At 45.2% G+C, this 27792-nt stretch overlaps 1 protein-coding gene across 2 annotated transcripts; it reads left to right on the plus strand.

The window, feature by feature from the left end:
• LOC141958475 (uncharacterized) lies at positions 1–27412 on the plus strand. 2 transcript variants are annotated; one of them, XM_074901269.1, is made up of 19 exons: positions 1–16; positions 1767–1870; positions 2395–2509; positions 3843–4017; positions 4648–4759; positions 5755–5861; positions 6686–6812; positions 7347–7467; positions 7750–7835; positions 8890–9014; positions 10288–10347; positions 14462–14528; positions 15678–15772; positions 17375–17503; positions 18977–19091; positions 19908–20045; positions 20731–20897; positions 21336–21424; positions 24609–27412. In XM_074901269.1, exons 2-19 carry the CDS (start codon positions 1786–1788, stop codon positions 24802–24804), a joined length of 2109 nt encoding a protein of 702 aa, XP_074757370.1. In that variant the 5' UTR covers positions 1–16; positions 1767–1785; the 3' UTR covers positions 24805–27412. The 2 variants fall into 2 exon arrangements, with proteins under 2 accessions (XP_074757370.1, XP_074757371.1); XM_074901270.1 differs by lacking the exon at positions 1–16 and having other exon boundaries at positions 1765–1851.
• The last annotated feature ends 380 nt before the right edge of the window (positions 27413–27792 follow it).

The following is a 27792-nucleotide window of genomic DNA, read 5'->3' on the forward strand; positions in this document are numbered from 1 at the left end:
AGACGGACGGCCGGAGGTAAGAGACACGCCAGGCCATTGCTCCATGAGGTCAGATGCGCCGGATCGATCATGAGGGGAGGCGAGCAGGGACGGTTTGGAAGAGGGAGGAAAGGCAGTCTGTGCTAGAGCTGCCCGAAATCCACTAGGAATCTGCAAAGTTTCGTTACAAGGTGAAAGGTCGGACGGGTCTCACTGCAAAACTTGCCAAGCTTCAAAAACCTTTCAGCCAGCTCAGGCTGAGTTTTGGCTGAGTTTCCAGCAGCCATCAGCTAATTCATATTGGGTTTCAGGTGGTGACCAGCTGTTTTTTATCCACCGGCCAACACAGCTTGGGCAGTCCTGGCTGTTGTGCTTTAGAGTTTGGGGGGTTGTTAAAATTCAGAGCACAACTCGAGCAGCTCAACCCATCCTTGGCGTAACCTTGTTGGCTTAATGAATTTATTCCAAGGCTGACTTTGCCCTGGAGAGCGAGGGGTGTGTACACACACACACACACAGATATCTAACATTTGCATTAACCGCTCAGGCTGCTGACTGCTTAGCAATGCACAGGCAGAGGTTGTAAATGTAAAGTAAGAGCTTTTCTCGCTTTTCTGTCATGATAAGACTCCATAAACTTAATTAAGTTTTTTGTCCTTAAAAAGGATTTGGAAAGTGGAAAATCTTACTGTTTCAGTCAGGTGTGTATTTTGTCTAGCTGAACCAGTCCCTCTTTTCTTGCATTACACAGCCTAAGCTGTCCTGTGTAGCTGAAGTCTTTAAATTTCAGCAAACAATACTCTTCCTGGCTGTAAGATGTTTCTGTATAGCTGTAGTGCCACACACTGTACTGAGATCAGAGCCATGTTCTGCTAAGTGTAACGTGAACACAGTTCTGTATTCTAATTAATTTGCCATCCAAATTAACAATAGGTACAAAGAACCGAAAAAAGAAATCCTTTCCTCTTGTTGGAGGCCTATCCCCCTTGAGGAATATGGCCAAATGCCCAGGGAAAATAAGTGAAACAAGCCAGGCAATAAGTGAAACTGTGCTGAGGCCCAGACCAGACCAGTCTCTTAACCTTTATAACTCTCTCCCCCTCTTTCTCTGTTTGAAAATGAATTTAATTAAAGTGAATAGGAGTTGCTAAGAGACCAGAGAAGTTCTGGAGTTTGTTGCTGGGGCTGAATTGCCACTCTGCTTCCAAAGCTTTGTGCTAAGAAGGATGATGTAACATGAGCCTACATAAAGCACCACCGGCCCTAAGGAAAACTGGTCTTTCCTCCTTAGAGTTACAGTCTGGTTTACCACTTCTCAGCTCCTTTCCTTATTTCATCGAACTGCTTGTTTCCTCCTAGATACAGTAAAAAATCGGGTTAATCTCTTTATAGCATTCTTCTGCCTTGTAAATTTTCCTTGTGATCTTTCAGGTTGGAGGTGGCAGTGGCAGAGCCTGTAATTTATCACGAGCAAGTAGTTTTGGAAATTAAAAGGTTGTCTACTTCTAAACTCCCTGTAGTTTGTTATTCCTTATCCTTTCCTCTGCTCCACTGTGATTTCAGCCCAGCATTGACAATGGGTCAGGTAAATTCTTCCAGCTCCTTTTCTGCAGCTTATCATTTTGCTTGGACACCCTGGCTCGTGCTTGAAACACTAGGGATCTCCAGGCAATCTGGGCAAGGGTAGTTTACCTTCCAAGATCAAGGCAAGAGACGATATGTTTAGCTTCACATAGTCACATCATCGCTAAATTACTTTCTTTTTTACCTGACTTTTTTTATCTCAGGACCATCTGTACGCACAAGATGATTAGGAAGATAACCTATAGCCTGGGAAGACACGTGTCCGCTGCAGCATGTGGGTCCACCCAGGTGAGAAGATTTCTGCATGGTGAGTAGCATATTCAGAAAGAGTTCCTGGGTGGCAAGCATTTTCCTCATCTGAATGCAGCAGGGACCTTGCTGCCAGTATTCTGGGAGCAAAGCAAAGAGCAACAACAGTCCTGATGCACGATAGTCATACATTAAGTTACTATGGTATCCTTAGTGATTCCACTCTTTTAAAACATATTCGTTGGGTATGGTTGCAGGGCTCAGTTTGTTCACAGTAATGTTGATTTAAAGTAATGTTACTGGAGCCACTGACAACCCAGATGCAAAAATGGTGTCAGAGGAGCATTTAGTGATGATGATGAGGGTTATTATTAAGATTAACAGTGGAGGTATTTCACAAATATTTCACTTGCCTAAAACACAGCTTTAGACTTCGTGAAGTTATTTGTGAATTCACTCTAAAGAACAGCTGAAGAGGGGAATAAATTTATTGTGATGATGACAATTTGCCTTTTATAAAACCACTCAGTAGTTACTGCAAATGCCCATGCAAATAATTCAATTGTCTGTGTTTATCCTCAGGTGCTTATTTCAAGATCCATCCTTCAGTACAGGAAGCCCTGATGGAGGGGAGACCAGTCGTAGCCTTGGAAAGCACCATCATTACACATGGCATGGCCTATCCTCAGAATCTGAGGTGGTGGATTTTGATGTTCCTCATTCAACAAAGTTGTAAGAATGAGGCATATAACTGGTGGATTGGTATCAGTATACTTGGTCAAACTAAAACCTTTGTAAGAGCAAATGGAAATGTCAGGTTGCTAGGTGTGCAGAATATGAGCTCTGGTGTAAAACAACTGTATCTGGACTTTTAAGGACACATATGGGGTACCCATTTGTCTCCTTATCCAACACCTTAAATTTCTGTCTTTCTTTAAAATGTGGCAGCAGATGATGTCATCACTTGCTCTAAAAGAGAGCTACTAGCCTTTTTGGCTGCATAGTTTGCACAGACATTGTAAACACTGCAGTTTCTTCTGCTATATCTTTTGTAATGCAAAAAGGATTGGAACACAATAGTGAAGTCTGTTTCTTAGCACCACTTAGAACAGCTACTGTGAAAGCTGCTGGTTCCTCTCGCCACCTTCTATATCCCACACTGAAAATGCCTCACTTCTACCCTTTATTTATTGATATTCAGTAGACTTGTGTTTCACTAAGTTACGGTGCCACAAATCACTTCACTCTCCCCTCCATCCTTGCTTCCAGAAAGCACAGGAAGGTTTCAGTATTGATTTTCCATCTTGCTTTTTACCTGGCCATTATTCTGCCTGATATTCTGTCTTAGAATGAAGCTCTAAAAACTCAGTTTTGGGGAGGAGGAGGTAGTTTCAGTAGTTAAAGATCGCCTAGCATATCTACAGATAGCTTAAAAAGAGAGAAGCAGCTGCTCTTAAAAAGAATAGAGTATGAGTGATCAAGCATAAAACCTGCAAAGGTTAGAAAGACCTAGTGTGCAGCCCTTGAGTATCCTCAGGCTGCAGCTTTTTGGCACTGTTACTCTATATCTAACTGCTTGTATTGTGAAAAATATATCCCAGTCAGGGCTCTGACCAGGGATATATTGAGGGACGTTGAGCAGGGCTTGAATTACCTGGGGTTTCTGTGAAGGTCTATGATCTCAGACAAATAACAGGTAACGGATACAGAAAGGTCCTATTTTGAGAAGATCCCTGTTTTCAGTAGTCTATTGTACAACTGGATTTGTCTGCAAACCAAGTGATTTTTCTCAAAAATGAAGCACAGAGCTTGGACATTGCTGTCCTGTAAATGGGGGCTCTGCACTTCTGCAAATTCAGGTGCAAAGACTTCTGCCATTAGGAAGATACAGAAGAGGAACTGGACTTCACTGAAATCCCAAGAACTGTATAAAACTGGAAACTGGGAATGATGGCCAAACACAGCAGTCTTCTTGTCTGATTGTTTGCCTCACTAATTTTGCCATTGTTGTCTTGTTCATCTTATTCTAGCATGGCCAGAGAGGTGGAAGAAATTGTAACAACAAATGGAGCAGTGCCAGCCACTGTAGGTATTTTAAAGGGTCAAATCCATGTGGGACTCACAGATGAGGAACTTGAGTTCTTGGCAAGCAGTAAAAATGTAGTTAAAGTGTCTCGGAGAGATCTTCCTTTCGTCCTCAGCCAGGTATGGTATGCAGACTTTCTATTGTGGTGTTTTCTATACGGCAATAGTATAGTCCTATCCAGCTTCAAGCCAGGTGGCTTTTAAACCTTTTGAAAATATCATGTAAAGTGCTGTCTTACTGGTAAATTCAAACGTGTCCTATCTAGAGTCAAAAACAGAATGAGAGAATAACAGCCATGAAATACATCTCCTGAAAAGTCATTCTGGATTGGCTGGCAAGCCATGAGCACTTGGCTAAGAATATTCTTATTGGCATGATAAGGCATCACTGCATTACGTGTTAACTATATGACATGCGGTCCATCCTGAGTAACACACACAGTGCTTAAGGTCACCCTAGCTGCCCCTGAAGCCTTCGGGTTGGAAAGCCCTGGAGAACGAAGGCCTTTGCTGTCACCAGAGCAAGAACAGTTTATGTAGCAGGGACACTGATTCCTCTGCAGTTTTGCCCAATAGAATATTAGTATCAGAATTTCACTTACCAGCTTGCAAGAGCTGGCTGTTGTGACAGACCACAAATTAGTGATGTGTGATAGATATTCTGTGTGATAGACCACAACCATAGCTGCCTGCATGTGGTATTCTGTGGGCCACCCTGGGTGCTGACGGCAACTGGCTGTCCCCTGACAGGGCTTGTCTGGTGGCACTACAGTGTCTGGAACAATGATTGCTGCACACAAAGCAGGAATCCCCGTGTTTGTGACAGGCGGCATAGGAGGTGTCCATCGGGGAGGAGAGAACAGTAAGAAAATCAATACATTCTACTTTGCTCAATGTTGCTACTGTTTTATTTAATTCCATCTTTTTCCTTTTTCCCCGTCTGTCCTACAGTAACTGTCCACTCAGAAGAGTAAAGTTATCATTCTTCTTGACTATACTATGGTTGTTTTCTTCCCAGTGTCTCCTTTCCAGAAGCTTCTGAATATTCCTTTCAAGCACTGGCCAGTTGTTAAGAGGGTGGGAGTTTCTCTTTATGTTTTGCTTACACACTTACATGGATATTGTTTGCTGGTGCAACAGGAGCTGATTGTACTTCTCGCAGTTTGTAGTGGCTGGGTAACCTGATACTGGCTACTGAGCACAGTGTTGTTACTGACTCTCAGGTGAGGAGAAGGAGAGTCTTACCAAAAAAGAGACTTGGGCCCTGGTCCGTGTGAGAGGTGCATGCTCCTCTCTGGAAAATGGCCCAGCCTTGGCAGTGCAGTCTGTGACCTTTAAGTACATTCTCTCTTCTTAGCCATATATATCCCTAGCACAACGTAAGTGCCCTGCTGGATGCTATCCCTTTCAGATGTGATGTAAATTCCAGACCAGGGAGTTTCCTGAGGTCTGCAGCAAATCTCCTGTAGTACTTTTTTTGCCGGTGATGTCAATACCAACATCAAATCTACTTAAATTATATTCCATCTCCTTGAATTTTGTCCTTGCTTTATAACGCTTTCTTTTTTTCTTTTATACCTTTTTTTGCACGCTGTTTATCGATGTGATCAAAGAGCTGAGAGATACAGTGCAAGGCTGCACCTCTGCCTTAAGTCATGCGACTTCTTTTTGTCAGTATCTCTTACAATCTCAACACCTAAAGGCATAATCTAAACCTGTAACGCTTGCTCATGTATCTAAATGGTTACCAAAGCAGGCAGTGGCATCCCAGGCAGATAGAGCTTTTTAAGAGGACAGATCACATCAGTTTGGAGTACAACACAATCACCCACCCAACAGCTGCTTGTCCCTTGACAGGTCTGGATGTGAGTGCTGACTTGACAGAGTTAGGAAGAACTCCGGTTGCTGTTGTATCTGCAGGAGTCAAGTCTATCCTTGATATTGGCAGGACACTGGAATATCTGGTATGTAGCATGGGCTGCTGAGCCTGAAAGCAGATAATGTTGTACTTTGTGTACAGAATGCCCAGTGGTTTTGGGGTAGGTATTAAGCGTAAGATTTTTTAAAATGTCTGTTGAGAGGACATGAAGCCATATTTACATTACTCTAGTCCTGGGGCTGTAGAAATTCTGAGCTGCTCCCTAGCTTAAAGCAAGGGGCTGTGCCAGCAGCTATTCCAGCTGAGGCCAAAGGCAGTGCTAGCCACACCATGTTTCTCTGGCCTTAGACTTGCTTTTCTGGGAGAACACTGCAGAACTGATGGATCCGGCAGGCTAGATCCATCAAACACTAAAATAAAAATCAGAATTAAAATGGGAATCGAGATTATTTTTATGAGAGTCACTTTTTAAGTTCTGGTATGTTGGAAACCACCAGGGTCAGCACTTCAGGTGACAGCCAATGTCAGTACTTCTCAATCACAGACAGAACTCATTTATATTTCTGTCAGCTCATGACATGTCTTCAGATCACAGGTTGTTACCTTGGACTCAGTATTGCACTAGTGACAGCTGCGTGGCTTTTGATAAGCTCCGAGCCCAAGCAAAAGATGTGCATGTCACAGGAGTGCCTCAGTAAGCCAGATTCTGTCTAACCAGCTACCATGTCTGCCTCTTTACTTTGAAAACTGTCGGTGATAGAATGGAATAGAACAGGATGTATAAAAATAACCAAACCTTGTGCTAAAGAAAAGTAGTTTCTAGCTGGGTAGAAGGAAAATGTCCTCTTCTTTTGGTGGGTTCCCTTTCCCTCCACTGATTACGTGCTTGTCTCACCTCCACTGCTGCAGGAGACTCAGGGAGTCTGCGTAGCTGCCTTTGGAGAGTCAAGGGAGTTCCCAGCCTTCTTCTCACGCCAGAGCGGTTTCCAGGCACCATATCACGTCCGGGATGAAAAGGAGGCAGCTGAACTCATTGGTGTGTTTCAGAAGGGAAAGGCCCATGTAGGGCCCTGGGAAAGGGGGACACAAAAATCACCTTGGATGAGGCACTTTCTTTTTTAACTTTGGAGAAGAGTTGTCCCCAAACCCAAGCCATCCTACCTTCCCCATTCCTGCTTCAGTGTTTTGAATATAAAGTAGCAGGGAAGTTCAGTCTTTACAACAAGTTTTTTAGCTAGCTGCAGCCACCTTGGCATGTCCATACACGTTTTGTTCACACTGGTGAAGTGAAGGGAACATGTATGTTAATGTGTCTACAAAAACAGGGCCTTCAGAAGTAGAACTAATTTTCTTTATTTAAAAAAATAATTCTTTGCCCCTTTTATTGTACAAACAGACTCATAAGAAATAGGCAGATGTAAAGTGATTGGTAGCAGAAGAGAACCTGTCCTTAGGTCAGCTAAAAACAGGAGCTCCAGCTCTTCACCCCACACCCACTCTCCTCTATCCTGTTCCTTCTGCATTTGATTTATCCAAGGAGAACTGCTAATGACCTGCCTGTCTCTCCCAGCCAGTGCTCTGGGGCTAGGCCTGAGCAGCGGGGTGCTGATAGCCGTGCCCTGTCCCCAGGAGCGAGCTGCCTCAGGCCAGGTGATTGAAGAGGCCATCCAGCAAGCTCTCAGCGAAGCCAGGTGAGAAACAACCTAAGCCTTGTCCTTTGCTCACCTAGGGGTCATGAAGAAGTAAACAACTCCAGGGACACTGCTGCAGGGGCTGTAGCACAACTTAACTGTGGGCATCGGTGAGCACATAACATGCTTTTAACCACAGTTTTACCTAACCTGAATCTTGTTTATAGGACTTTTTAGGGTATATGGTTCAGGAGATAAATTATCTGCTAGCAGAAGTGCTTCTTCTTTGATGTGGGTTCAGCTCAGTCATCTCATCTGCAGGCATTTTCTTTACATTTGCAGGTCCAAAGGGATCACAGGCAAAGAACTGACACCTTTCATGTTACAGAAGCTCAATGAATTAACTGATGGGAGGTCACTGGACTCCAGTATCCTTTTACTGAATGGGAGGGTGGGGAAGGTACTCCAGTGTACTTCATATGTCTTCTTATAACGCTTGGTGGAAACTGCTGTCACTTTATTGACAGTCTAGCAAGGGGCAAACACTTCAACATCTGCAGATGAGAGCTTAGCAACTGCATCCTGCTTTTTCAGGAACACCTTATTCACTTTTGCATTAAAAATTGGAGGCCAGCACAGACAGCAAGTGGTCCCAAGCCCAAAGAGATCCCTCACATGTGATTCCTGAGCTTGCCTGCTCTGTGGTGGAGTCTCAGGACACCACTGTCTGTGGTGGGGTTGCCCACTGGAAGGTACCTGGGCTTCCCAGAGCACTGTGCTATACCTCACACTGCCTTATCCAATTCTTCACATGGATGCAGAGTAAGAGACACTTGGAAGGCAAACACCTCTTGGTGGGCCAGAATCCTCTTGCACAGGTAAGAGAAAAACAGATCTACTGGCTGGGATGCCAGTGTAGGATCTGGAAGACCTGGATTCGCATCCAGGCTCTGCTGCTAGCCGTCTAGGAGACCCAGTCAGTCAGGTCAGATTGATAAAGGCAGTTTTGGATATTAGAGCTGTATGCAGCCACCAAGTGGCTCAAAGCCTCTGATACTCTGCTCCCAGTAAAACTGAAAAAATTGCTTATAGAGTCTTGACAAAAATCTTGGTAGGCATCTCTTTCTGGAAAAGCTAGCCAAGATCCTCCAAGCTTTTTTAGACTTTTGGCTCTAGTTTAAGTACTTCACCTTCTCTTTTTCTCTGTAAAGCCTTTGCTTCCATTCCCTATCTGTCAAATTGAGATGACAGATTCCCTCTCTGTGGACACAGGGGGAGGAAGCTGAAAAAACTTTAAAAAAATTCAGGGTGTTCATGCAGTATTGTAACCCAGTATGTGTGTCCCCAAAGGATTATGGTATAGGGGGATCAGTTCTCACAGCATGTATTTTCTGCGTTCTCCCTCTAGGCAGTTCCTTTGTAGGCTTCTGACAGGTCAATTTTGCTGCTATTTTTTCTTTTCCTCAAAGAAATGCCAAACAGACCTTGCTCTGATCCAGAACAATGCCAGGGTGGGCAGCTGCATTACAGTGGCCCTGAGCAAACTACAGAAAGCCAGAAGGAAGGGGAACCTGCCTTGGCAAGAGGACACAATCCCACCTCAACCAGTGAGTCTCCTGCTGTCCTCCATATAATGCCTCTCTGCTGACAGCACAGGATAAATTTATATCTATTCCCAAAAGTAAAAGGTGACTCATCTAGAAGCCAATCTTTCTGATTCACGCTGGCAGACATTCTGTCTTTAGTATTTTTTTATCCTCTCCTCCTCCCCTTATTCACATTTACAGGGAGTAAAGACTGACAATGGCCTAATCTCATAAAGTCTTAGACCATCAACTCCATTAAAACTTTAATCACCTTTTCACCTTTTACTGTGCCCTTACTTACAACTTAAACTCTATTGCCCTCAGTGCCAGGGAACTCGTGACTATGGGAGTAGACCTGGAAAAAGATGAAGCGAGATATTTTGAGCTGCTGAGCCTTACACATTTTATAAATATCTCTTTTGGCCTCTTGCTCATGACTGCCAAAATTACAAGAGGTACAGAATATCCCAAACAAGATCCATTATAATACTAATACTCTATTCACTATCTTGGATTTTTTATGGGCCACATAATTTACAGGAAATCTATTTTAGGTAGTCTTTAGAGAGCTGAAAAATTTTTTAAAACCCATTTGCGATAGGATTTGTCAACATAAAAGAGGGCAATAACTCTAGAGACAATAACCCAGCATTTGATGGAACAAGAAGAAAAAGCTCTATGTCCCCAAAGAATCTGGAAACATCCTGTTTGTGGAGCTGTATTGCTTTTTCTGGCTTTGTAGAACACTAAGACAGTGATCCGTAAAGTGTCACTGGGTATGGCAATTTCTTCTGGGAGCTTGCAAGAAATGACTGCATTTTTCTGCCTACTTTTTCCCATTTTCTTTACCTCCATTTTTTTTTTTTTTTTTTTTTTTTCCCCAACACAGCAGTGCTTAAATGTTTCTGAGGTTTGGTATGTCAGAAACTGTCCCAAGAGAGATGGCTTCAAGGACACCGATACGGCCAGACCCATGCAACTTCTTATATTACTCTACCACTATGCAGAGAAACTGCCAGCACCCATATATGTACACAGTAACATCCTACCTGCCATGCTGGGGCTGGCTGTGAGCAGGCATAATTCAGAAAGCAATATATGGAAGAGATTTAGATTCTCTCTATTCAGGTTTGTACAGACCTGTGTCTAGCCACCCAAACTAAGCACAGGGCTTCATACTGTAAATTACACAGCTCTCAAGAGTGTGGGAAAAGTGGCTAGGAAAAAACAAAGACTTGGAACTTTTTCCTCAAGTCCTTCCAACTGCTTTTTACCTCTTTCTTCCCTCTTAAAGGTCGTGATTGGAGGTATCAACGTTGACTTTATAGCCAAGGCACAGAACCCTGTCATCCTGGTACTGTATCTATAGCAGTTTTCTAAGCTCCACTGTAATTTCCAGATACGTTTACAGGAGTGCCAAGCCAAAGAGGGGTGGGGGGGAGGGTGGTATCCGTGCATGGTATCTACGTATCTGTATGCACACACATGCACAAACCTGGGAGGTGTAGTGCTGCATATTTGGTGCGTTGTCTAGGTGGGCAATGGAGTGATACATACCAACCTACTCTGTTCCTGTGCTGAAAGCCACTATCCCTACCACCCAGGATGGGCACAGAGCGATGTATCATCCTTACAATCTCCACATATGACTTTGGCCTCTACAGTCTAAGTTAAGGTACCTTGGCTATTTTCTGATGCCGTAAGCCCTAATTGCTCTTTTAGCAGAAGACCTGTCCAGGGCACTCTCAAAGCACATATGCAAAGACCTAGAAGCAACGGGTAGAAATCCTCACTGTGCTATGACAACCTATAATTCAAGGACAGACCCTATAGGGAGGAAATCCCTAGGTAAGAGCCAGGTCTGGCCACCTGGGACTGGAAAGGATCATGAATAGGAGCAAGAGTCTCCACAGTGGCAAGAAACCTTTGAGAAAAGTAGTACTGACACAGATACAGCTAAACAAGAGAGCCAACTTCCTCTGTCATAAAGGATTTGAGTCACAAAAAAAAAAAAAGAAAGAAAAAGATTGCTTAAAAAAATAGAACATTTTAAATGTTACCAGACCTTCTTCCTCTCAATTTTGTTTGATCAAGAAACATCCAAGAAGCTAAAGTGGAACAGACCTGGGACTTCCCCATGTAAATGACAGCCATTTGCATCGTCTGCAAATTTTTGTTGAGCTATATGAAGTACTACAGATTGAGGTGGTGAAGCTTGCTCAGAAGTTGTTTGGTGTCTCAAATTACTCTGGTGGGGTTTTTTTGGTTTGTTTTTTTTTTTACTCTATTTTTCCTGCCAAGGCAGGAAACTCCTGCTGTCAGATGGGGCAGCCTGTGAAGACCTCTCAGTCAGAGAAACACCTGCTGGGGAAGCTGTCCTTAAAGAAGTTGGCCATTAGTGATACAGAACCAGAGACCAAAAAGTATTACAATGGTCAGTGGTGACACATGCTGTGGCATCAGCTATGAAGGCTTACAAAACCAAAAGTTCAACTGCTTCAGCTGTGATCTAACTGATAACATGCATAGCCCACACTCAGCTATCAGGACAAGGAGCTAAACTGTGTCCAAGGGTGGGCAGCCACCCCGTGGCCCCAGAAGTGAGTGCAGATCCCTGGACCACCCAAGGCATGGTGAGTGGCCAAGGGCAGCTGTAGAGCCCCCTGGGAACAGCTGAAGAGAGACAAGGAAAAAGGAAATTTTAATGTTGCATGAAAAAGTGAGGCTTTAGCTGCCCTTCTGTATAGCAGTGAGCCCTAGAGCTGACAGTCCATTGTGGCAGCTACACAAATGCCAAGCTGCAGGAGGATTTGGGAACTGAGAGCCAAAACATTCCTGCTGACAGCTGCTGTGGTTAAGCACAGAGGAGAAGGCACTCTCAAAAAATTGCTTTGTTTTGGCTTTTAAGGACAGATTTTTTCAAAGGGCTCAGCACCCAGCAGGCTCCACCCTTATGCATGCTGGATTTGTTGCAGAGCACTGGGGTACTACTCAGACCACATTCTGTCTCAGCAAGAAAACAACTGTCATCTGTCCTGGTTGTAATTCCGCATGGCTTTCAAGGCTATCCAGTGCATGGTCTTGCTCACAGAAAGGTGTTAGAAAAAGCACTATGGTTATAACTCTCTTAGTTATAACCCAGAAGTTGAGCAGAGTCTCATTTTATGTTAGGGATTCAAACTTCTTAGGACATGGAAGAAGGTCCCCGAGGCTCAGTTCTCTGAAACATTGCCAGAAAGCATCAGCCCATTTTCATCTAAGTTTACATCTCGGCCAACCCCACCTGAACACAGTGTAGAAGGTACACCCGAGTAGTACTCATACTTGGAGTTACCAGCTGAGCTGGCAATGTACAATGAAAGCCAGTCATTTTCTTGAAAGGCAGGCTGCTAGTTTCTCTCTCACTGCATCCTTCCACTCCTTTAAAGCTCTGTGGGGTTGTACAACAGCAGAGGTCACCCACAGCTGGGTCCCTAAGTGGGAGGCTGGTAGGGAGCTGCTGTTAGGGCAAAGCTTGGTGCAAAAAATCTGAAACTGCCTTTGGGATGTGTGGAGGACTAAAAGAGAAGGCCAGTGTGCCAGACAATGAAAGCAGCTCATGAGTATTTTCAAGGTTCTTGCAGGCACCAGTTTTGAAGAGCAGATAGTGGAACTACATAAAATAGAGTTTGTGCTCATTACTGATGGCAGTAAGTACCTTCTTTTAACATTGAAATCAGGGCCAGTGTTCAAAGCCATGTTGACTTGCCTAAACAAGAATCATTGCTTTTTACTTTGGAGTAGGGTTTTTGTGGTGGTGGTGGTTTTTTTTTTTTTCTCCTTGGCTGCTTCTATTATGGGTAGTGAGCTTCAGAATTAAAATAGCCAAGCTCAGTGCTTTCAAAATCTGCAACACTCAACAGGAGACAGTTGCAGATGGAAATATCCTCATTCCTGGCAGTACCAGTGGCAATCCCAGGGAGCATAAGCAAATGCAACAGAGGGGCATTTGGGTTAATAAGGGGTGACAAGTAGTGGAAAGATGGACAGAGGCCATAGGTTGCTTATATACATGCAGTCCTGCTCAGGTGGTCTGAGCAGATCAGGGCTTGGAGAGCTGCCAGACAGAAAAGCAAAGGCAACCAAGAATTAACACCAAGTCTTACAGACTACAAAACTGGACAGTCAAGTCAAACAAAAACAGCCTGGAGGTCAGAAGAGAGTAATAAAAGAGTGTATTTAAATGGGAGAGCAGCCTCTTAGTCATAGGACTGGATGCAGAAGAAAGCATTGTGTGCAAAGAACAGACGTACAGCTTCACACAGGGGAAGAAGAAGGGTCCTTGGGGAGCTGCAGTATGAGTTTCAGGAATGCCCAAGAACAGTGATGGGTTGCAGACAGAATATTTCTTACTACAAGATGGCAACACATTTATCTGTTTAGGATAGATAGTGGTGTTCACAAGCAAGAAAAATGTGTAGTACAGGGGTATTCTGGTGCACCTGGGCTAACATGGGGCAGAGAGAATCTGAGCCAGGAGCTGCTGTGTGTAGGTATGCAGACACTTCAGTGCTTGCCACCCAAACACTCAACAAACTCTTGAAAGCTCTAACTTATCCAGAACCATGAAGATCATTATGACCGCCAGTGGCAAGATGTCTTCAGAAATGGAAAGTATGTTTCAAGATTTTTGAAACAAGAGCTTTAACAACATTTGATAGCCAGATAAAGCCCAAATTGATCTGAGCATTTACTGATGTAATTCTTCTGGCAGAAGAATTGGAAGAGGAGACTGTTGAGGGATTGCCTGTGCTCTGACAATTTGGGTGTTTGTGACAGACTGACAGATGGACAGAGGAGTGGAAGGCAGAGGCAAGAGAAAAGAGAAGTTGATAACCACACAGGTGGAGAAGAAGGATATTTTTGATGAGGGAGATGTTTAGGAAGAGAAGGGTAAGTGAAAAATTGTTCAGACAATGAAACAGATCCTTCCATGAGTAAAGTACAGAGGCAGTAGAGGAAAAGGTAAAACATCTCATTTTACTTTCAAAGGGGAAAATAAATAAACCAAACTGCTTAAGGGGGGAGCTAGGTGGCCTGGAAGGCAGCTGCAGACACCATCAGGGCTGGGTCAGCAGCTCTGGAATCCCAGAGCTGTTGTGAGCAAGTAAGTTCAGAGGGCTACTTATATCGACTGAAACACTCATTAACATTTTTCTAAGAGGTCTTAGCAAATAAGACCAAAACAGCAATATACGGGGAGATCAAGCAGATCTCCCCTCTTAGGAAGCAGGACTTTGTCATCAAGGTTGAAGCCTGTAGATGGCTGTAGAAGTTTGTATTGCCCTCAGTCTGGTAGCTAGGTGCCTTCTGCTCCCCCTAATTGCTGACCTATGTTTCAGCAACACTGACTTCACATGTTAATGGAGACATAGCACCTATGCCGAGCAGCCCTCCCAGTTTTGCCAATTAACAATTTCTTCTTCCAGGGTGGTGGGCAAACAAACGCTGGAAGAGTGAGACGAACCTTTGGCGGTGTTGGAAGAAACTTGGCAGGTGCCTAATGCTTGGGTTTGCCTGTGGGTGTGTGCCAGCTGTGATTTGTCCTTTGGTAGTCCTTCAACAGCAGGAGCTCCTGAATGCTGTTAAGATCTGGGACACATTAGGCAATATACCAGTGGGCAGACTGCCTGGAAAAGGCAGGGGCCATTCCAAGAAATAAGAGAGGAGGGAGTTGGGTTCAGGAAAAGAAAGGTCCACAAATATAAAGTTAACTAGCACATAGCACAGTGACCCCAAATCAAAGTTAAATAAGCATCAGTGATCTCCAATGACTACTGAACAGCCTGGCCCTTAGCACTGAATGAATGCCAGGTTATAGTTGCAACAGAAGTATGTCCTTAGCAAGAATTTGAAAGGAATAAGCTTACTCCAAGATAATCATACATGCACCATGGACAAGAGGAACTGGGGCACAGGAATTACGGTAGAAGAAAAAGGACTACAGACCTTGGCAACAGGAAAGGATCACGCTGTACCTGGTGCTCTACCACAAGCAGCAGCAGACCAGTGTTTGGGTACTGAAATTAGCAAGGGCAGATTGCAAAATTATTTTAGGATTATTCTGGCTTTTTGACCTTTCTCAGATCTTCTTAACAGAAATCTACTACCACTTCAGATCACAAATGGGGAAGCTCAAGGGGGGAAAACAAGGCCACCCCTGCTACCCACTGAGGTATAATTTATGGTAACTTGAGGGGAGAGGAAGAAGGGTTTCCTGTGAATCCATTCAGATTCAGTTGTCTAGTAAAATAGCATGGTGGGAACAGCAGTGTGGGAAGGCCAAGCACAGAAGCAATGTGAGAAATCCCACATGCCTGTGATGGTAAAGGAGATGATGCCAGAGAAGTGCAGAAGTTTCTTTCCCCTTCTCTTTTCCTCCACTCCCAGATGTTCCAAAAAATGCAGAGAATTCAGAGTGCCAGTGCAGCAGGCAGACATAGATCATCCCACTCAACCCCAGCACATCATTTGCAGCAGCTGTGGCTGGGTTTCATCTTGAACATCCTTCTAGAGAAGGATTGATGGGCATTAAGTTTTCCAGGAAAAGGCTTTCCTACAGACACTCATCCTGCACAGGCTGTCACTCTGTTCACAGCACTCTGATGGATTTATTAATATCTTTTGTTTCCATTTGCTTTTTAGACTGCTTAAGCCGTCTTGGACAGACTCCTCTCTTTTTATCAGCTGTGGGGAAGGATGAACATTCCAAGTCCGTCCTGCACTACTGTCACCACATGGTATGTTGCACAGTAGTGGCACCTCTGAAGCATGGAAGTGATGATGTTATATAGAAGGAAAAGTCTTCTCAACCCTGGCAGACATAAGAGCCACCTTCCATCAGGCTAAGGGTAGAACAACCCAATGCTCCTTTAGTTACAGACAATTAGAAGGCAAGGAGCCACCCGCCAAAACACAGGCTAGATGTACGTCCCATTTGGAGCCTGAACCACGGGGTCTGAGCTCAGCTCCAGGAAGTGGTGCTTGAAGGAGAAAGGTAAATTAGGAGGAACCATGAAAAAATCTAGTAAGGCCTAAGCACAGCCAGAAATATGTAAACCCTGACCCTGAGAATAGACAAAGCAATACCAAAATCAGCCTGGTTTGGGTAAAGCATAAGGCAGAGAAAACCTTGAGATGGGAGCCCAGGCTGGGCACCTCCCAGGTTCAGAGGAGTAGGGTCCTCCACGTAGCCGTACACCCCTAACTATGCATCAGAGGAATACCTGACTTAAGCAGCAGCTTGTCCAAGCTCAGGGAGCCAGGAGCAGCAAGAGCTCACCAGGGGCAGCAAGGCAGAACATCACCATCCCATCAGGGAGCAGAGAAAGCCAGGAGGGCAGCCCTAACCTAGGGCAGCAGGCACCTCCATGGTGAAAAGGCAGGACTGAAGAGAAGCGAGGAGACCTGGTGTAGGTGGAGACCCCAGGTGAGGCTGGTCAGGGCCATTAAGGCCTATTACTGCCCTCAGGGCCCTGGTATCCAAACAAAGCACTTGGGGCCTTAGTTCTGCCTACATGAGCAACTCAGTAAATGAAGCAATTACATTAATGCTTTTCTGGTTTATAAAAGCATCTTAGCAGCGGATCTATAATCCTTCCTCTACCCAGCACAGCACAATTTGTGTCATCAAAGTGAGCAGTCTCCTAGGGGAAGATGGACTTGCTGGACAGCCACCAAGCAACCCTTGACTGTGACAAAACACATTACCATCAGTGCTAGAGAGGACCCTTTCTTAAAACCTCCAGCTATCCTGTGAATTACTTGGGGGGCACATTTCTTTGTCCACATGTATATCCCAAGAAATGCCCTGAGTTCTCTAAGCAGATTGTTCACAAGACCCATAGAGGAAGGACACCTCATAGTTATGTCTGTGTCACTGCTGTAAAAATGGGTCCAAGGCTGCCCTCAAAGTCAGGCTGTGCAGTCAGTGAGGTGGCTAACATGACCGCTAGCTGGAGCATGCCACCAAGACGTGGCAGCATGTCGGTGGGCCATTGAAGTATCACACAAGCTATGGGAATGGATAGCTCGAGCAGGCAGGGCTTCAGACACTCTTCTGTTACAACAGAGACAAAACTGCACAGCAGAGAGCTGTCACTCTCATTACTAAATGATTTCTTTAAGCTGTGGCATTTGTTGCATTGCAAATATGAAAAAATAGCCATCTGCCAGCACTGTCTAGACTGAGATACCTCTGAAATGTTGTTCATCTCAAGGGAGAAGGGAGGTTGAAGTGAGAACAGCAAGCTGGGCTACTGATCAGGTGGCCACAGAGAAAGAATGAACTGAGTGTGGCAGGGCAGAGAAACATGTCCATGTATAACTGTCCTGTGTTTTAGGACATGAGTGCCGTCCTTCAGCTGGAGGGGAAGAGCACAGCCACTTACTGTGCTGTGATCACTAGTGCTGGGGAGCTCAGCCTTGGCTTGGGAGATATGGACATCCACCGCCAGATAACAGAGCAATACGTATGCATACCATCTGATTTGTAAGGTTTTTCTTATGAGAAGGAGCATGGAAGTGTGACAAAAGGCAACTGTTGAAACTGTACCAGGAGGGAGTGGGTGTGCAGAGGGAACACGGGAAATCCAGAAGTTAACCTCAGAAATTGGCCACTGAGATAGAAGCATGGCAAGCTACCAGAGCCCTCTGTCGCCGCTGACCCAGATGGAGCTTCTATCTGTTTCTGCTCCATACAGTATCATCACTGCCATCATCCATGACATGTAGGCCAGAATTATCTTCATTAACTACTTCCAGCTAACCTACAATTTTTGGCACCTTAAAGCCAGTAATAAATCCAGTCCACCTGCAGAAATGTTTTTTCTGCCTTTAAAAAAAACCAAAAAAAATGGACAGAACACCAGTTAAAGCAAGTTTTCCTGTTACATCGCCTCCCTACCATCCCTGTTGTTTCTACATACTGAGTTGTACCAACAGGCACTGCTGCTCAGCACATTCAGACCTTCAAATTGTCAGGGCTAATGGAAGCAGTGATTAAGGACTGATTCAGTGAAAGCCCCATCACTGCACCCTCCTTCCCTACTAATTCTTTTGTTAACAGAACAAAAGCCTGTGCTTCATGACTGACAGCAACATGGAAGCTAAGTGCAATTTACTTACCAGTGGGATCCCCGTGAGGCGGAGACTTCCTAGTGAAAAATATGGTCATTGCTCCCACTTCCATCCTCACCCTGCCTCTCCCAAGCCTTGGCACAGAAAACCATTACCTGACAGATTAATTCTCCTGAGCTTTATGAAACAGTTGTGGCCATTGGAAACTCTGAACCAGTCTTCTGCTGCAAAATGCCTTCTGTCCTCCTTTCTGCCAGAATTAGCAGAGGCATGGGAGGGATGCTGCATGAGTGCCTACAGCACGGACCTGGTGTTCAGGCAGTGCTTGTGCAGCCTCAGAGAGCCAAAGGAGGGAACAGCAGCTGCCCACTCAGCTGCTCCACTGTCCCCCATCCCTACACAATGCAGTAGGACCCAGAAGTGAAACACTCTGATAAACAACCTGCCTTAGGAGGCATTGTGCACAGAGGACATCTAAATGACATGCCCAGCAAGCAGAAGCATAGTCAAGCCAGGCATAAATCCTACAGTGCCATTAAAGAGCAGCAATTCTCTTTCCCTGTAGGTCTCTGACTGACCCACGGGTACCAAAGTGGCCTCGTGAGGACCAGCAACAATCTTCCTCTGCTGGAGGGGCCCTGCTAGTTGAGTTCAGCTCTTGATGATAGAGAGCAGGGGAAGAAGAGGGGAGGAGATGAGGCAAATGGAAAAATCCATTTTCCTTAGGGAATCACTCTTTTAGGTTCATGCTTGTACCTGAGGGCTGCCATATGAGTGAAAATCCTACATTCTGAGTCTGACTAGCAGTCATTCTGTCCCTCTGCAACTACTCAAGCTTTCTCTACTCTGTCCTGGATTTTCCCTAGGTGTCCCAGTTCAAGAAGAACCTGTGCCAGGCCCCACTAGTTTGCATTGATGGAAATGTGCCTCTTTCCACTATTCAGTACATCTGCCAACTAGCTAGAGAGCATCAGCTAGCAGGTAAGGAGAATTCACCAAACCCTGGCCCCATAGCTCCTAACTGCACGTGTGCTGAGACACTCCACACTCCCTGAGTGCTCTCCACTGATGCTTGCTGGAGATGATACTCGGTTATTGTCTGACGTGCTGTGTTATTCAGCACTCCTTTCTGTACTCTTCTACTCTATTTCAAATGGATGAAATATTTCTGCTTTCTCGGAGTTTTTCTCATTCTCCAGCTAAATCCCATTTCCCATAGTGTAGGTCCTATAGCCCTTAGGCACTGCCAGAAAGCCAGGAAAAGCTGCTCTCTTTGCCTTTAATCTCAAGGCAAGCACAAATAGGTGTGCTTCTGCTAGTCTGAGCAGCAATACAGTTTCCTTCACAGAATAAGTGCTAAAGCATCTTTTGAGAGGATTTCTCTCCCACTTCCCATAAAATACATACCCCCCTCCACTGGTATGCTGGGGACCCTCACAAGGCTTCCTAAACCTTTAGAGCTATGCCTGCATTTTTAAAAGCAAATCCTGAAGAGAGAAAGAATGTTCTTAAAACCTGGCAGAGGCTCCAAAACCAGCTAAAAGGAGTAACAAAACTGAAGTCTGATTATATCACTCCAGAGCCAGAAGCAACTGTCTCATTGCTGAGCAGCAGAAAGGAAATCTTGGGAGACCTTGTCCCAAGCATGGGGGAAATAGTATTTATGTTTCTAATAGATGACACATATAACCCCAGTTGTGCAGATCACGCTATACATTCTATACTGCATCCTGCTCTGACATAGAGATGAAACACTAATTAATTAATTAACTAACCAATTGCAATGTTGTTTTGAAGTGTGCTATGAGCCAACAGATGAGAACAAGGCCTCTAAGCCATTCCTCTCAGACAGCTGGAAAGCGCTCACATACATTTCCCCCAACCTGCAAGAGCTAAGAGCAATAAATCGGACCCTCGGGAACCCTCTGCCAGCAGGTATTGAATACTCAGAAGGGTCAGTCACACTTTCAGATAACTTAGATCCTGGAGAAGAGTATTTTTTGCTCCAGCCTCCATTTCAAGCCAATTGGGTTATAACACAGTGGGGATTCATAAGCACTCTTGGTGTCTTCCACGTTACAGCTATCTCTGTGTGGGTCGTACAGCCCAGGCTGGCTTGATAATCTATCAGAGAGCACAGTAGGCTTGGGATGGCTTGTCCAAAACCAGAGATCCCATTTGCCTCACTTCATCAGCTGAACAGGAACAATCTCTGGTTTGTAAACATGTCTCTGAATCATGATGCTCTGAGGGCACCTGTCCCAACAGCGCCACCCTTTGCAGAAATGAAATACCCCACTACAGGTACAAATCCAACAGCATTAAGACAAGGAAGTCATGCTTCAGTACAGTTTTTTGATCTCTGCAGACACGTTTAGTCCCATGAGGGGTGGTTTCCTCAGCATAGGATAGAGGCATGGTATGGAAATCTAACGTGGGAGAATTCCATGTTTCCCAAGATTTAAAGAAAAAAAATATCAACCACATTTCAGAAGTGCTCATAAATAGCAGTGCTCATAAATTGTAGTAGTGATGCTCATAAATAGCCTGCCAGCCCATAAAAAGGCCACTCAAGGACCTTGAAAGTTATATCACAGTTTTTCCTCCCCGCTGTCTGAAGAGCTTCCATCCAGGTTGGAGGATGTTGTCCAGACTGCAATGGCCCTGGCCCGCCCATTGCTGGCCCACCTGTGCTGTGTGGTGGTGACCCTTGGTGCTTGTGGTGTCCTACTGTGTGGCAAGAGCCTGGGAGGGAGCATCTCGCTTCATCCAGGAGATCACAAACAGGTAAGGGCATGGAAAACAAACTCTGAGCTCTCAGTTGCTTTTTTCTGGGACTGTGTAGCACCATTTCTATTTCTGATGGCATGGCAGCACTCCTGGGAAACATGGCATCACTGCTGGCAAATGTACATGTTTGAGGGGGTGGAATACACAGCTCTGAAAGAAAATCAAGTTGTCTGTCCCTATACCGCTCGCTCCTAGCAGCAGTGTTTATAGTCAGCTAGTTTTAAATGCTCTTACTGTGAATATTCATGAGCGCAAGCTGCATTTTCCAGAAGCTTCACTTAAATCACTAATCTCTTTCAAAGTGTGAAAAAAAGATTATTGCTTTTTTTTTTTCCTTTTCTTTTTTTGGCATCCGTGCAGCTCTGGATGGCATCAGCCACACCAGGCCTTATCAGCTTGGGCAGTTCCCACTAACTTCCCTTCTCTCCCCCGCAGACTGCTGCTGCCAACCTCTGTGCCACCCACTACCCTGCCATCCACATCGGCAGGGAGGAGATAGTCAACGTCTCAGGAGCCGGTGACAGGTGTGTGGCTCACTACTTTGTCTTCTCCAGCTAAAAGTGGAAGGGCCATAATCAGGTTTCTTTGAAATTCTACTGCAAAGGCAAACGATACTCTGCTGCTTGAGGAACAGACACTAAGGACACAAGAACAGGACTGGTTACTGTGATTCCTTGAAAAGCTTTCTAAAAATGTCCCCCTAAGCACGTTGGAAGCCAGTCTTGCCATTATTATTTTTGCTTTTCTTTAAGATCCAAGCCATTCATGGCAATCTAGTAGTTCTGAATTAGTCTGAGCTGAGCTGCTAAAAGCAAAGTAAACCACCTTACATCAAAGCTGTCTTCCTAACTAACTACTTCCACACTTCTCCAATGGAAGTGGGACTACTACTCAGTAGCTCAAATAGCCCCATAAAAGCATTTCGTCAGGTTCTGCATTTGCCTCTGGCAGTAGCTTATGCTTCAAAAGAGTCTGCTGTATAATTTGCCTGGCTGTTCTCACAATGCTGTACAGAGGAGTAGGAAATGACAGGTGTTATTCGTAGCCCCACTGATCAATTCTCAGTCTGTCAGAGTAATATTGTATTATGTTCCTTGTTAACTTGTCAAACTATATGTAGTAGTCAGGTTTTTTTCTTCTTGCTTCATATGCAACAATAATTGATTCTATCCTTTCATTGTCTTGGACTAGACCAGAAGACTGTACATATCAGAGATTTCCTTTTATTTACTGCTCTTACCTGTTAATAAGATAGCAACACTTTTTTTTTCTTTTATGAGTGTGCAGAATGAAAAGTCTTTTTTTTTTTTTTTTTTTTTAAACTTACAGCGTCGTCAGTAGTTGAGTTAGGATCAATCAATAACTTCTTGTCAAGCTAGTTAACACCAGGACACACTCCCTGTGTCCCAAATCATCTCTGCGATGACTTGACTGCAACTGCAAGCTGGTCTTCTCCAACGAAGACCAATGTGGTGTTTGGAGCAGTAAGTGTAACAGCAGAGGAATGGGGCCTAGGAGGAACCTTGCAGGGTCAGCCTGTCCTAAGGAAAGCTCAGCTTTGCTCACTGCTTCTAGCAGATGTGCCCAACCTCTGCCAGCCCCTCCAGGGACAGTCTCCTCTCTGCACCATCTGCTCAGTACACAACTACCCCTCACCACAGGACATTTTTTTCTAGAGGCTAGTGTAAACATCTTCTTTAGGATTTCCTTTCCCTTTTAAAAGTTTACTTTAAAGGAAGAGCAAAGGCAAGATACAGTGTGCCACTGCCAAACACCTGCACTGAGTTACACAGGAGTACTTGAAGTTTGTTTTGCCTTCCAAAGCTATCTGAAAAGTATTACTGCTCATTACTGCTCCTGTTCCTGAAGGTCCTGTACCTGTTGGTCTGGAAATCCCATTCCCCAGAGTCCCCAGGTGAGAATTTTCATAGTTGTCTTGTTGTCCTTCCTGGTAACCACGGAAGTGAGCAGCTGGGTGTAACTCACTGGTTTAATTTCAAAAGAAGTACAAGATAAGGACACAAAATCCTTCCAAGCAACAGTGGAATTTGGACTTTTCTCGGAGAACTTGGTATTGCCTGACTGAACATTGTCAGTTGGATAACATGAAAAGAGTCCTCGGCAACCCAGCGTAAACCATGTAGTTTTGCTTCAAATTAAAAATAACATTTTACTTTTCATCATACTGGAGGTGAAAGCACTACAAAATAAAGAATGCTGCATGTTTTTAAGCATTAAATTTAGAAATAACAAATATTTGAAAGTTCTGAGCTGCAGAAATCCCCATTCTGGAGAGTAAGAGTGCCAAAACAAGCTGGAAATGCCAGGACAATACATCGATGTACCTGCCATCTCCACAGCATATAAATGTGTAAAGTTGCCCAGGCCCAGCCTGTTGGCACTTTCAAGGGACTGTGCAGCCGGGTATAACCCAGGGCTGTAACACATTCACAGCTCAGCTCCTGTGAGCTCTGGCACTAATCAGTGGACACCGTGCACCCAGAAACAGTGATCCAGGTCACCTCACGCCTTGCTTCAGCCCTGCAGCTCTCCTACAACTCCAGAGATGCTGCCCAAGGAGCCGTGCGTGCATGCAGGGAGCAGTGGCTCTTTGCTCCTTACACTCGGCTGCCGTGACAACATAACACCGCGTGCCTGCACACGGTATTGCTAGGGGATGCCCCCCCAAATATTTACTCTGAACTTCTGGAGCTGTTGAGAGATTGAATGGCTCATGGAATCATAACCTTCTGTGCTTTTGTTATGGATAAAAAGATGTTGAGGTAATCACTCAAAGAGTAAAATAAAGGTGATCTTTTTCCTTTCCCCATAGGTTTGCTCATCAGTCCTCCCTGCTGTCACATTTTCTAGTCCTTGCTTCTTCCACTCAAATACTAGCTTTTCCCTTCTCTTTCACTTCTCCTTTGTCCTCTCCTAGCTTCTGAGCACCATTACTGTATTTAGCTAGGAATAAACAGTAGTTGTTCCCCACTGATCACAAACACCATCCTGCACGTATCCATGACTCACCAGAGCCTTTCTCTGCACGCCAGGCAGATGGTGAAGTCATGCCCTTCTCCTGGTGTCCCCTCGGTGCCTTGTGAGGACCTGTGGGTGACTGCTGTTGTTCCAAGCACTCACGTGATTTTTACTGGGAAATCTCAAATGGAAAACCACAGCTAAAGTTTACAAAATTCTGAATCTAAAATCTCGTTTCAGCTTTGGATTTCTTTTTCCAGCTGTGTCTGTTGCCCCACTTACATATATATGGAAACTTTACCTTTCTTCCCATCCACTCCTTCTCAATGGGGCACAGAAGGGAATGTAACAAGGCACCAACAAGTGACAAAATAATTAGAGAGCAAGGGAAAAATAGATTCTTCCTTTCTTAGACTCTTTTCTTTTCTCCTGCCTCACCTGGAAAACTGGGGAGAAAAGAAAATGTGGTGGAATGGGAAAGTACCTCAACTTCTCAGATGAGAAGTAAATACAATGCAAATAAATAGCACTACATGTTACTCCAAATTTAAAAATAAATATAAAAAAGTAAAAACTTTTCATTATAACTTCACCTCTCCTGTGTGACATATTCTGCTTCTGTAAGTGTCAGTTTGGGTCCAAATGACTGTTCTTACAAACTGACGGCCACGTTCCCAAAGTCCAAGCTGTTCCCCCAGTGTTCAAAACTGTCTTTCTTTCTCTCCACAGCTTAATGGCAGGAATCCTTGCAGGGATGCTTGCTAAACATGACACAGATACCTGTGTCCGGATGGGTCTGCTTGCTGCAAGTTTGTCTCTCCGTTCCTATGAGCCCATTTCCCCAGAAATCAGCACTTCCAGTGTCAGCCAGGAGCAAGTCAAGAGCAGGAGCTGGCCAGAGGCGAAGGTATGGAAGATGGACTAGAGCACCATGTCTTTCTCATCCATCACCACCTTGCACTCCCAGCATTGCTATTTCCAGGAACTGGGCTGTGTTTTGAGCTTTGAGCTCAAAAGCTGGCTGCTGACCAGAGGACTTAGACTTTCAGTGCACACTACCATTTGGGAGGTAAAGTGTCAGTGGAGTGCATTTGGTGACAGCTTGTATTGCACTGTTCACATTTGTGTTTGTCTGCTTTTGTTTCCTCTCTTTTTTTTTTTTTTTTTTTTTTTTTTATTTGGTGGGTTACAGCAAATTGATTACTTGGTTCTTCTGTCTACTGCCTGTCGATAGCATATCTCAGCCCTCCTCTGTCTAATGGGAACACACGTGGTTTGGTCTTAAGAAACCCTCAGGGAAGGAAGCCCCAACCCAGGGAACTTCTTTGTAAAGAAAAGCTGGTTTCTGGTCTTTCAGACCTCCTGCCTCCCTGAACCTCCAGTCCTCCTAGATTTTCTGTTGAGGGAATTTTCCCTTCCTCCACCTTGTGTCACTGTTGTCCATTATCACGATAGCCCCTCTGTCATTGACTCCTAGATCTTCAGGAGCGTGTCTCTTCAGGTGGGCCCAGCAGCAACATCCCCTCTTGCTGCTTACTCCTGGTTTCTATCCACGATGTCTCATGGACCACAACCTGTGGCAAGGTGCAGCTGGCAGGCAGTTAACACTGTGGGACAACCTCACTGGTCTTCCCAAGCCAGCAAATGCTGCACTTCCATGCTCTGAAGTCCAATGCCCTGGAGAAAGCAGGCATGACTAATCAAAGAGCGGTCAGCTGGTGGCCTTTAAAAGACGGCTGCCCTTTGTTTCATACATTTTCCTCTGAACCTGGGGCTTCCTTCTTCCTCCACACAGAGTGTTGAGTCTAAAACAAAAGAGAGCAAGCTTCTCTTGCCACATCTCCATTAATGACCACTTGGCAAACCACTGGGTACTTGCCAGAGGAAACTTCCCGCACTTGGCTGGCTGGTGGAGCACTGGCAGGCATGTGACCCTAACAGAGCACCGCGTGCTGGGACCAAAACGCTCAGTCACACCTTCCCTTCCCTCCAGAACAAGAGTCCCCTGGCACCATCACAAAAGCTCAGGCTAAGGATATTGTTTCCAGGGAGGCAGGGAAGCACAGGCCTTGTTTACAGGTGGACACGCAAGCTGTGTAGCTCACATGAATCTGCCAACTTCTCAGTGAGTCCATTGCAAAGACAGAAACAGATGCAGAGCTTCCTTGACCCTGTCCAAGCTAGAGCTGCACAGTTATCCCTCCACCTTAAACCCCTCCAGCATCTTTATAGCAAGGACATCTACACTTAGATCAATTTTATACAAATTAAGTCTGGTCCACAGCCTTTTGAAAATTAGCTAATGTAGCCAGCTTGGCTAAGGGAATCAACTTCTCACTCTTCTGTTGTGTAACTTATCGCCCAGAGACACCTATTCTAGGTATCTTCCAGCCCCTGAGCAACTACATTTGAGGGTGGGAAGACACCAGCTCTGCCTGCATTTTTGTGGTGTTATGCAGGACCCTCGGTGGCTGAAGAGGGATGGCAGTGGTTGAGTGGCAGGAGAGCTCTGTGTGGGTTTCACGGGGATGGTTGCTGGCTCACAGCTGCAGAGCCATTCCCACATCAGCGGTAAGAAGGCCAGTGACCACATGAACTCATGTCTGGTCCACAGCATCCACTGTGCAATGACAAACACCACAATGATGTCTGGGAGAGAGGAGGACAGAGAGGGCCCAGCACGGGCTTCAGGTGCAGTGTCTGCAAAACAGTCTCCCTCTCCCTTACAGCCTTACACCAGCTGCAGTGTCCAAGCTCGTCATCACAACAATGACGCATAAAAATATCCATGTTTTGCGAGTACACATTTGCTGTCTATACAGAAAATAATAGCACCAGATGGGTAGAAATCAGCTCTCCGGTCTTCTGCATGGTCTCCTGCCTTCCTTTTGCTCTCACCTGGAGGGTGGACTGGCAACTCACTACACCCTCCAGAGTCCTTCTTTACACCAGGAGGATGCAGAGCAGCAGCCAGGACCACAGACACTTTTCACACAGGAAAACTGGCCTCGGAGCAGCCAGAGGTGGTGGAGGCTGTGGTGTGACTGCTGCCCATCCTGACCAATGCTTTGATTCAGAGCTATCCACAGCTGGAAACCATGACTGCATCCTACCCAAATGCTGTGTCTGAAGCAAGCATTGTCAGCCCTTCCTCAGCAGGCACACAGAACAATTTTGAATGAAAAGCATCTCTTCTCCAACCCCAAGCATGTGCAAACATTGCTCTTTGGTGTATGAGAAGACAGGACTCAGCAGAAAAAGACTCTGGGGGTGACCCCCCTACTAGTAAGTGGGTCTGAGGGGAAGTGCCCATGCTCAGGATTGACTTTCGTCCAAGAGGGTGCTGACAGGGAGGTCGTGATGTGGTGGAGGGTGCCATCCCTTCTCCATCCAAGAGAGATGCCAAATACAGGCAAGTATTAAGGATCAAGGGTGTCTCCCGTGGAAGCAATGTGGAAAAGTCACCTCCTCTCTCCCAGCACGACATGCACAGGATGCAACTGTGGGCGCCAACAGTTCAGCGAACACTGATATCAACTCATTAAAACTAATTTCTAGTGGAACTGGGTCTTGGTGCTGTTTTGTGAACCTGATGGATTGTAAGCCTAGAGTACAGATTCACCCTCCATTTTGTACAGAGGTGACCCATCGGTGGGGACCCTTGCCAGAGTTGCAGATCACTGGTGTCTGACCCAGCACAAAAGCTGACCAAAGCTTAGTCAGGGCAGCTCTAACACAACTGTTCTGGAGGGGGTCTGCAATGGATGGAGGCATTAATTAAGTGTCTTTCCTCTACCTAGACCACTTTCACCAGGCTCGTAGCATTTCCGTGCCTCTGAGACTGCTGCTTTTCCATCAGATTTGGCTACAACTGGGTGAAGAGCTGAGAAGGCATGAGGGGTAGGCTGGAGAA

This window comes from Athene noctua, chromosome 3 (genome assembly GCF_965140245.1).
Source record: "Athene noctua chromosome 3, bAthNoc1.hap1.1, whole genome shotgun sequence".
NCBI classification, from domain to species: Eukaryota; Metazoa; Chordata; class Aves; order Strigiformes; family Strigidae; genus Athene; species Athene noctua.

Excerpts from the sequence above, each read along its gene's own strand:
- LOC141958475 (XM_074901269.1), top strand. The coding sequence starts at position 1,786 with ATGATTAGGAAGATAACCTATAGCCTGGGAAGACACGTGTCCGCTGCA. Across the intron at positions 4,018-4,647 it reads TTCCTTTCGTCCTCAGCCAG|GGCTTGTCTGGTGGCACTAC; the intron begins GTATGGTATGCA and ends GTCCCCTGACAG. Across the intron at positions 21,425-24,608 it reads GTCTCAGGAGCCGGTGACAG|CTTAATGGCAGGAATCCTTG; the intron begins GTGTGTGGCTCA and ends TTCTCTCCACAG.